Raw genomic sequence first — 10,416 nt, forward strand, 5'->3', positions numbered from 1 at the left:
GCTTCATTCTAGGTCATCGGACAGGTTCCTTGTTGAAGTTGCACGAAAGTTAAGATTCCACGGAGCCAACAGAGAGCAGTGATTCCGTCAGTGATAAAAGTCATCCTACACAGCAACCCTCCTCTCTTGTGCCCCTCACACCAGCCAGGAGGGTTTTCAAAGGGCAGGTTAATTTAGCTTTGTAATCTGCATTTTATTATGTTGTATTACAGCACCGTAACCATTTTTATATGAATATATTTGGGTTGTACAACGAGTCATCTGAGTTTCCGGTATTTCTTATGGGGAAATTCGCTTTGCGATGCAGGTGCTTTGGATAACAAGCATGTTTCCGGAACGAATTATGCTCGCCAACCAAGGCTTTATGGTCTTTCTACTGGTAGCACACACACTTGTCACACTCTGAAGCGCCGTCAATGGCACCGCGTGGGCCCACGGAGTCGTGCACCCCTCACCACCCCCCACCCATCTTCACAACTGAAACTCCGTCCCCATGAAACACGGACACCCCTTCCCCCCGACGGCCCCTGGCGCCCCCATCCCACTGTGTGTACGGACGGCACGAGAGGGGTCACAAGCGATCTGCCCTCTCGGGGCCGGCTGACGTCACTGAGCACCGTGTCCTCACGGTCCGTCCACGCTGCAGCAGGGGCAGGACTCCCCCCCCCTTTCCAAGGACCCTGTCACGCGGACGGGCTGCAGTGTCCATCCGCCCAACGGTCGGGGAGCACGCGGGTGGCCTCCCTCTGGATCCCGTGAGCCGTGCCGTGGGGAGCAGGGGGACGTGCCGGCGCCTTCAGGTTCCTTCTTTCACGGTCACCCAGTAGTGGGGCTGCTCACCACACGGCAGTTGACTCTGACTTTCCGAAGAACCGCGAGCTGTTCCCGCAACGGCCACGCCACCTTACGCTCCCATACGGTGCACGGGGACCCACTGTCTCCACATCCTCGCCAACGCTTGCTTTTTGTCTTGATAACGGCCATCCGACAGGTGTGAGGTGGTTTTGACCTGCAGTCCCCAAATGACCAGCGCGACGTCCTGCTTACTGGGGTCACGGCCTGCAGCCCCAGCAGGAGGCTGGACGCGAGGAGGTCCCAGGTCGAGGATGGCCGTGTCTGCTGCTCAGGGCGCAGCCTGCCGGTGGGCCAGAGCCCCAGGCCCCTGAGCCGGAAGGCCTTGGAACAGTATGGGTTCAGGAAGGCCCCGGGCGCCCGCCACCCCCCTCCAGGCGGCCTCCCTGTCTCCGCTTCAGTGGCTTCTATGATGCCCCGACATAGCAAACCACACCCTGGGCCCGGCTCCGGCCCGCCACCCCCGCCGTCCCCTGCGCACCCCCCCCCACCCCCGTCCACCCCCTAGACTCCGTCTAGGATGCGGAGTCTGACGGCAGGGGAGCCTCGCGCGTGGGGACCGGGTGGAGGCTCCAGGTGACGGAGACCCACAGCCTGTCGGTCCAGCCGCCCCGCTGCTCCTATCGGCTGCCCCCGACGTGAGGACTGCCCGGCCGTCACTCCCAGAGAGCAGGGACTGTCAGGTCACCGGGAGCCCCGGCCACACGGGCACCCAGACGGGGGCACGTGAGGGACAGTCTGGGACACCAACCCTGAGCCACTCTGGCACCGTGGCCACGAACTGTAGAGTCCGTCCTCTCTCACCGCTGCTGGCTGGAAGGGCTGGAAATAGCAGACTCTGGACGCCCGTTTCCCACGTACAAGATGGGGGAGCAGGCGCAGAGGTCTCCAGAAGGCCACACCCCAGAACTGTTCAGCGAGTCCTCTGGTCCAAATATAAAGGGGTTTATTCGCTTCCGCCCTCAGTACAAAATATAAAACAGACACCCCCGCCCCCCAGGGTCCCTCGGCGTCGCCACTGGCGCGGCCGTCCAGGAAGGCTGTCGTCCGCTCCCGGCCCTCAGGCCTCGAACGTGGCGCAGCTGGCACAGAGCACCGTCTCCTGAACGTCGCCACAGCTGCAGCATCATGGGGAAGAGAGGAGAACCGTTTTGAGGGGCTGAGCTGAGTCCCCAGGCTGACCCCCCAGTCCCTCGACCTCATCTGGACACAGGGCCGTGAGCCGCATACAGAACTACTTAACACAAGGTCCCTCACCCCGCACGGCCGGCATCCCCGGAGGAAGACCACGTGAGGCCACAGGGGAACCCCGAAGTGCACCCACAGCCACCGGGGGGGGGGGGGCCAGAGGGGGCCCGGAGCCGGCCTTCCTGAGCCTCGGGAAGAGGCAGTCCCGCTGACGCCCGACCTCGGACCTCCGGCCAACGGGGCGTGAGAACTGCTGACGGGCCCATCTGCGGCCCCCGCCCCACCCCAGAGATCTCCCAGTCTCCAGGCAGGGTTTACTGGACCACAGTGGCTCAGCGAATCGCAGGGGAAATTCATCAGGAGAGACGCCAAAAGGACAAGGAATTGGCAGCACGTTACAGAACGCCCAAGGAAACCCGTTTTCGTCGGAGATGCAAGAAGTCGGAGCTGCCCAGCCGCTGGCAGGGAGGGCGGTGAGCCTGTGGCCCACGGGCGAGCCAGGAGCCATGGGCCCCAAGGTGGCCACGCGTGGCCCACTGGGCTGCATTTTAGTGAGAGCAGAGCCTTGGCACGGAACCCACCTTGGGGGGAGGGGACACCTGCGGGGGGGGGGGGGGCACCTTCAGGGGAGCAGGGCACCTGCAGGGGAGGGGGGGCACCTGCAGGGGAGGGGCTACGAGGCCACGGCCTGGCTTCTAAACCTGGGGATGCCGCTTTGGCCTTGTGACCCGGAGCAAGTCACCCGTACAATGGGGCAGGAACCCACCCTGTTTGGGCTGAGATGGGCCTGTGGCCGCCCCCATCACAGGTGACTTCTGTAGGTAAGGGGCAGGGTGGGGGTGGGGGGAAGAGCAGGAAGTAAAGGCCAGGATGATGCTGTCGGGCAGGAAGAAGGTTCCTGCACACGGGGCTGCAGGGAGGAGGGCTCCCGGCAACTCTCTCTCTCCCTCACCTGCCCTTCTGTGCTCAGCACCCCCGCAGGTGAGGAGGTAAGCGGGGGGACACCGGAAGGGCCCGGCCCCCCTCGGTCTCCCCGTGAATATGAAGAGAAGAGACCAGCAAAAACAAAGCAAAGAAGACACGCCGCGTGCACAATGTGCCCAAACTGGACAGCACAGAGCTCCCAGTCCCCCACCCTCACTCCGGGCTGCACCCCTGCCCCCGCTCTCCGGGGCTCGCCAGGGCTCGCTGGCGGGCCCACCAGAGCTGGGTGTCTGCTTCCCGTGGTTGGTTCTAAAGACTGTCGGGACTAAGCTGGTTGGAGGTCGACACAACCGGCTCCGAGTCTGCACGGGGGCCTCGTCTTTCTTACAGGGCCCCGTTCACCCCCGCCCGGCCAGCCAACAGTGGTGCGGGGGTGGGTCTGGGACCCAGCGCTGCCCAAGCCCGCACGGGATCCAGCGAGCTGAGGCAGACGCACGCTCAAGTAGCGCACGAAGCAAACGCTCCGCTGGGGCTCCGGCAGCCCGCAACCAGCCACGCGCAGACCCGCGAACGGACCTGCGCCTGCCCCCACCTGCCACCACCAACGGCGAGCACCCTGCCGGGAAAAACCACGCCGACAGTCCCGACACCAGACCTCGAAAGACCAAATCACGAAGTGACTGAGACAGCAGACCCAGAGCAAAGGGTGGGACTGGGGGCCGACGTGACCCGGATTTCCTCGAGAAAAGACCGGTCTTCAGAAAAAGGTGAAAGCGGTGAAGCATCCGTGGGCACCGCGGCATCCCGAGAAGCAAGGCCACGCGGGGCCCCTCCCACTGCCCGCCCCCCAGCTGGACCGGGACGCTCCGGCACCTGGCACCTGCTCGGGCCCCGCGGTCGGTCACTTACTCCACAAGGGCGCACAGCGCGCAGGCCACGGCCCCGCAGCTGCAGCAGATTCGCACGCACCGCCCACACAGGGCGCGCTCACACTGGCCACACGCCGCCTTCCCGTCCACGGCTCGCACGCACGAGGAGCAGGCCCTGGTCGCTGCCCCGGATGGGTCTGTGAGGAAGAGACGCCGCCGTCAGCCCTGCGGTGGCTGCGGGGCCCCGCCTCCCCCACCCGTGGACAGAGGGCTGACCTGACTCCCTGCACCTGACCTGCCCCCTGCCAGGGGTCCTCCTGACCACCTACAAGAAAGCACGGCCCACAGACCCTCGTTCACTCGGGAGACCCCAGGAGCCCAGGGGCACGTAAGAGGCCGGCTTCCGCGACCCCGTCCCCGTCTGTTCTGCTGTCTCCAAGTCAGAGCGGGAAGGAGCAGTTCTCCCCCTGGTGGCTCGTATCAGAACTCTTGTGGCCTTCGTCTCGTGATCCTAGTCCCGGTGTCCCAAAGCGTGGCCCGTGCACCACTGCTTAGCAGAGGCTGCGCTCCGGGCCTGGGGCAAGGACTGTGGTATCTACCCCGCAACGAGGGCAGTGGTCTGAGCTGCTCCCGCCCAGATGGAAAGCAGGCAGGACGCCAAGAGGGTTTCCACTCCTCTCCTGACCCCCAGCCAGAGGCTGCTTCAAAACCCAGGGCTTGGATGTCGGGGTTGGGGGAGGGCAGAGCCTCCTGACATCAGGAGCCTTCTGGGCTCCCCAGCTCCTGCCTGCCCAGGAACGGAAGAGCTCCCCGGAAGACGGCATCGGGAATGAAGGACAACACACCTCCACATCCATCCTCCGCGCGGGGCCGGAAGTGCCAGCTGCTGGCCTCACTCACCAGCTTCGGAGGCCTGGGCTCGGCTCCTGGTCAGTCGGCCATCCGGTCCGATCAGCATCTGCCCACGGGGGGTCCCAAGGGCCTCTGTGGGGCCAGGCTTCGGGGACTCCGGCAGGTCAACGATGGCACAGCCTTCCTCCCACAAGTGGTCCATATAGGCCTGGGCCCCTCGAAAAAGGAGCTGCTTGGTTTTCTCTGGGGAAGACAAATCAGTCCCAGCGTCCACACCCCTGTGGCGTGGAAACCCTGGCCCGGCCACCCTGTCCTCCGAGCCGGCTGTGGCCAGGCCTCCTCTGTGTCCTGTCATCCGGTCGCCCCCGGCCCACGCTGCTCGCTGCTGGGCCTTCCTTACCCGAGCTCCGGGGCCACCTCCTCCAGGAAGGTTCTGGACCGTGCAGCCCTACCCAGGCTCCCTCTTCTGATCTTCCACACGGCTCTCTTGACGTGTGGCCTCGCATCACCGCGGTTTCTCCCCTCCAGACCCCGCGAGCACCCCGCGAGTCGGCGGTGTATGGCACAGAGGAAGCCCTGCCCCTCAGGTCACTAATTCAGAGCCCTGGCCAGTGTGCCCCCCTCCACCTACTGTGGAGCCGCCGGCAGAACAGAGCAGCAACCAGCTCTGACACAGGCGCCCCGGGACTTCCCAGACCTCCGTGGGCCCGGGACACCCCACCCCTGGAGACAAAGTAGATGCTCGGCTCCGCGGCCGTGGCTTTGCCTCAGACCGCACGTCGGGTATCCCGGGGCTTGCACGAGAGCAGATGCCCACCTCCAGCCCCCAGAACGCCTCATCTGCCTTGTCCCAACAGAGCCAGGCTGAAGATGCCGGAAGCTGTTGGCTCTACGCGGTACTGACGGGAGGACAATTGCCGGGTAACTCCGATGACCCCTGCCACACCCAGCTCCTCCTCCTCCAGCCCCTGCCTCGCCTTATCCTGGGGAAAGGGGGAGTGTCAGGAGGTGACCGGTTTTCCCAGGCTTGTGGTTCATTCAAGGTAAGGGGTCAGGGCGACAGTCTGGGCTGGAATTTGCTGCACATGAATTCAAATTGGGCACCTGGTCCTTAATTATGGAAGGCCCCGGGGGGGTCGAGGGAGAGGGTAAGCCAGACTGACTTGGCCTCAGAAAGCAGTTTCGTTCGCCACCCGAGTGTGCGCGAAGGAAAGGGCAGAACGACTGCTGACAGCAGGGTGGTGGCTGGGGCGGTGGTAGGAGGACAGGAACCGCGTCTCCCAGGTGGGCTCTCCCCCACATCCCTCAGGCACAGCGGCTCCGCTTGGTCGCAAACCCCCACTGCTCTAAGGGTATAATCTCTGGGCCCCCACCACTAGGTGAGGTGAGCTCCACTCTGGAGCGGCCTCAGGGTATTAACCGCCCCAAACCGAAGAGCCATCGTGTCAATGCACCAAGAACCATGCACGAGGAAGCCAGATGAGAAGGCCTACAGCTCGCCGCCCTCACACCTCACCGGGACCTGGATTCCAGCACGCTCCTGCTTCCTGGCCTTTGCACGTGTGTCCCTCTGCCCGGAATCCCTTTCCCCTTCCTCTCCGCCTACCTAGCTCCCACCCACCCCGCACTAGCCCTCGGACACCCCTGCGGCCGGTCCTGCAGCGACCGGTGCCCGCCCAAATCACCTCCGGAGAGTCCTCCCCACACTGGGCCGGGAAGCTCCCAAAAGGCGGGGTCTCCCGCGCGGTCGAGGGCAGGGGCGGCGCGCTCCACAGACAGCTCTCGGGTTAGGATGCGCACTCAGGCCTGCTTACCCCACCCGGGTCAGGGCACCTCCCCACCTCCCGCTGGGCCCGAGAGACGCGGGGGTTAACCCGGCCGGGGTTAGTTACTGGCCCAACCCGGGTCTCCCGGGGGGACAGAGCCCCGAGGCAGCACCGCCCGCAGGCCGCCCGTTAGGGGAGGCAGGGAGGGAGGGGCAGGCACGCCTCCTGCGGCCTGGGGTCGGCGCAGGTGAGCGTGCGACCCTTCATGCCCCGCTCACCGCTCCCGAAGCCCGGCTGGACTGCTGGTCCCGCAGCCTCGCAGCTCCCGGGGGGCGCGGCCTGCGGAGACCACCTCCCAGGCTCCCGCGTGCGGGAAGCCCACCCGGCACTCACCGAAGATCTCCCGCGAGTACCGCTCGGCGCATACGCCGCGGCTCAGCTCCCTCTGGCCAACGCGGACCTTCAGCTGCAGCGGGGCCGCGTCCGCGAAGGTACAGCCCCGCTTGGGCATGGCCGCGGGCCCGGGGCTGCGCAGCTCAGCCGCGCGCCTAGCCGCGACGCGTGTCGTCACAGCCGCGCGCCAACGCAGCGCGGCGCGGGATAGGATAGAGGCATGGGCGGGGCGGGGCTCGAAAGCAGGACGGCGCGGGATAGGCTCGGGGCGAGGGCGGGGGCGGGACCCAGCTGCGCGCGAAACGCCGGGGGTGAGGGCGGGGGCGGGGCTCGAGCCCGCCGCAGGATAGGTCGGGGGCGAGGGCGGGGCGGGGCTACAGCGCGGCGCGGGATAGGCCGAGGGATAGGGCGGGGGCGGGGCTAGAGTGGACACGGCGCGTGATAGGTCGAGCGTAGGTTGGGGTCGGTACTGGGACAGGGGCGGGTCTTGTGTGAGGTGCGCCGCAGGATAGGCAGAGGGTGCTCTGGAGTCCGGCCTCGGCGTGGCAGCACGGCAGGGGCGGCGTGTCTCGGGTGTCTTCTGGGTGGTGGTCCCAACACAGCTGTTGAGAGTGGTTATATTTCCTTGTTGAAGTCATCAAAGTTGGAGGATGATTCACGTCGTCCTAACTTTTAAGTGGGAGGAATACCTAGTCCTCACGGAAGTGGCCAATGGTGTACGGACTCCCTGGACGCGAGGAAATCGCCGCCGGCCGTTTCCGGAGCAGCTGACGTCACTTCCGGCCGGTGGCACGCGAGCGCGAAAGAAGACTGTGTGAGCCGCTGGGACTGTGGTGCTTGAAACGCGGGAACTCCGGGGCGCTGGCTTTAATCTTGCGAGTGTTGGACCGTTTTCTAGAGTCTTTGTGTTCGGGTTCGAAGCTGCTTCGGGACCTCTGAAGACACAGGAGCCGCCTAGCGTGGCTAAAGGCGTGTCGCGGGGGCCCAGGAGGTCGCGTGTGCACCTGCCGGCGGCACCCCCTGACGGGGTGACGAGGTGACGCGCTGCCACCGGCAAGGCCGCGGGTCCGCGAGCCGGGGTGGCCTCCGCCCTGGGTGGGCTACTGCGTCCTGGCTGCCGTCGCGGGGCCGGCACTGCCACCGCTGCCTCCAGCACCTGGAGGTCCAGCAGCCCCCACTCCTGAGTCCGTGAGGACCTGTGGTCACTGCGGGGGCGAGACGCGCGCACCCCTGTTCGCTACTTCCGCGACCTGGCTGCAGCCTGTGCGACCTCACAGACGAGTGGATGAAGAAGATGAGAAGGACACCTGCAGTACCACGCATGGCCCGGAGGATATTGCGCACAGGGAAAGACACATACCCTATGATCTCACTAATACGAGGAGCCTAAAGTCCTCAAACTCCCAGAAACAGAGCGGATGGTGGTTGCCATGCGGGGGGTGGGGGGGGGATGCGGAAGCTCTGGGTCAGAGGTGGGTCTGCCCTGCAGCGTGGTGACGAGCCAAAGGTACTGTGATGTCCATCTTCAGTGTTCTCACCGGAGCAACTACAACGGCCACGGGGGGGTGAAGAATGTGTCATATGTCAGTTATATCTCAATGCTGGGGAAAAATTACTTCCCTGAAGACCTCGTCTCCAATACAGTCACCTTTCGAGGGACCGGGAATCGGCGATGCAGTCCAGCTTATAACACACGCCACGCTCTGCACTAGGCTCTTGGAGTGCCGTTGAGTACAACCAGCCGGGTCCCTCCCCGGTGGGGCAGATGTCACGACAGGGGAAGCATGGGGGGCCGTGGAGGCAAAGGTAAGCACACCTGCCCTGCCCAGGTCAGAATGCCCCAGGAAACCCAGCTGGCCAGGAGCAGGGCTCATGTGAAGCCTTTGCTGAATGGCATAAGCTTAAAGTTGGATGTTGGAGGACGAGAAGCTGGAAGCACTGTGAGCATGTCCCAAAGGAAAGGGACGGAGCAGCAAGAAACCGAGAGCCGTTTCATCCCCAGGACGGAAGGCCACCGGGACTGCTCGTTCTCTCCAGAGGACATCATACGGGCGCCAGGCCTGGGATAAGAACATTTTCTCTGGTGCCAGATGTACTCAGGACCCAGTGTGGAACACACTGCAGGTGCCAGACCTGTCAAGATGCCAAATACTATGTTGTACGTGCCTGCTGTTACCAGCCAATTTGCAAAAATAAAAGAGGCTTGAGCCAGAGGACCGATGCTTCGGCTCCTGGAGAGTCTTAGCCCCCTGCTTTCCAATTCTCTCACCACCCCACCTTTAGGACCTGTCTACGGTTGACATTCTGGAAATGGATGTTCCAGAATTGCGTTGAGGAAGGAACACGCTTTCTGTTTTCTCATGAGGAGGGCAGCATACCTGCCAGAGAGGACAGGCGGGCAGGAATTGTACTCATTCAAGTGTCTAATCAGGGCTGCCTCGGGGCCTCAAGATTGTGAGTTGTCATCTCAGCTGTCTGAAGCTGGGTAGTGTGGTTGTATTCCTCTTAGTAACTTAGGTTGGAGGCTAATTTATTTACTTAGGGCGAAGTTGCATGGAACACCCAGATGATAGATGCCCAGTTCCATCCGTCACCACAAACCCGAGTGCCCGGGGGACTGGAGAGACCACGGCCCTGCTTTCTGTCCCCGTGGGGTAGTGTTGCAGTCCTAGAACCTGACACGTGCAGACTCATTCTGCAGATGCCGGTGCGTGGGTGCGTCTGTGTCGGGCTCCTCAGCATGCTGACTTTGGGACCGTCTTTGTGACTGTCGTATCCCACGTGTGGACAGGCCAGTCTGTTTACCCGTCCACGGCCACTGGGCTGATGCCAGGTTTGGGCTGTGACAAAGGTGGCTTCTCTGGATATCCTTCTGTAAGGCTTTTTCTAAACATTCTTCATGTATTGCGGTCAGCAGGGATGGAATGGCTAGGTGGCAGGTTAGAGAGTCGGCAGCTTTTCAAAGTGCTTGGAAGACCACGTCACTCATGATCAGTTACCGATTTGTCTTTTACTCCCGTATAGAGCTGAGGCCACTGTGAGCCCCCCCCTCCACTCTGGGGCTGTGTTATTGGTGCAAAGTAGAGCACCTTATAATTCTCAGGCCCTCAAAACACCTGATGCCGGAAAAAGGGGGCTGTGAGTACCAACCCATCCCTCAGAGCCTCCTGCCCCTGGGCCGTGAGAGTGAGGAAGTCAGTGCCAGGAAAGGACCACTGCCCCTGGAAGTTGGTCTTTTCAGCCTGTAAAACTCCACAGACACCCGAGGACGTTGCCTGAGGCTGCCTCTTTGAGATTTTGGCCAGAGATGGAAGAAAACCAACAACGGTTTGTGTCCAAGCGAAGGATTTAGCAGCCACTACAAGACGGAGATTTGAAAACATTTTTGCAGCTAATATAAATTGCTGGTTAACCTTCCGAAGCCAGGCTTGGAGCTTTTCGTGTAGAATGAAATGATTTCTCTTTCTTCTGAAAAACGTCTACTCCGCTTGACTGACAAGGGCATGCGTTTCTCTGTTGCGGCAAAATGCTGCCGGACGGTCACCTCACATGGAGAAGCGTGCTCCCAGGGG

General features: G+C 63.0%; 1 protein-coding gene across 2 annotated transcripts; it reads right to left on the bottom strand.

Annotated features, from left to right (window-relative positions):
- Positions 1–1,367: 1,367 nt before the first annotated feature.
- Positions 1,368–6,975, bottom strand: SIVA1 (SIVA1 apoptosis inducing factor). 2 transcript variants are annotated; one of them, XM_047079976.1, is made up of 4 exons: positions 6,845–6,975; positions 4,734–4,928; positions 3,874–4,030; positions 1,782–1,970 (listed from the first exon to the last, which is right to left on the bottom strand). In XM_047079976.1, exons 1-4 carry the CDS (start codon positions 6,960–6,962, stop codon positions 1,913–1,915), a joined length of 528 nt encoding a protein of 175 aa, XP_046935932.1. In that variant the 5' UTR covers positions 6,963–6,975; the 3' UTR covers positions 1,782–1,912. The 2 variants fall into 2 exon arrangements, with proteins under 2 accessions (XP_046935930.1, XP_046935932.1); XM_047079974.1 differs by lacking the exon at positions 3,874–4,030 and having other exon boundaries at positions 1,368–1,970.
- Between the last annotated feature and the right edge of the window lie 3,441 nt (positions 6,976–10,416).

The sequence above is a fragment of the Lynx rufus genome, unplaced genomic scaffold, assembly GCF_022079265.1.
Source record: "Lynx rufus isolate CCGP_SWC_20201006 ecotype Redwood Valley unplaced genomic scaffold, mLynRuf1.p SCAF_17, whole genome shotgun sequence".
Taxonomy (NCBI): domain Eukaryota; kingdom Metazoa; phylum Chordata; class Mammalia; order Carnivora; family Felidae; genus Lynx; species Lynx rufus.

Bases quoted from the DNA above. Each gene is read 5' to 3' on its own strand.
- SIVA1 (XM_047079974.1), bottom strand. From the start codon at position 6,962: ATGCCCAAGCGGGGCTGTACCTTCGCGGACGCGGCCCCGCTGCAGCTG. The intron at 4,929-6,844 runs GTGAGTGCCGGG...TGTCTTCCCCAG, and splicing joins GTACTCGCGGGAGATCTTCG to AGAAAACCAAGCAGCTCCTT. The intron at 1,971-4,733 runs GTGAGTGAGGCC...ATGATGCTGCAG, and splicing joins AGCCCAGGCCTCCGAAGCTG to CTGTGGCGACGTTCAGGAGA.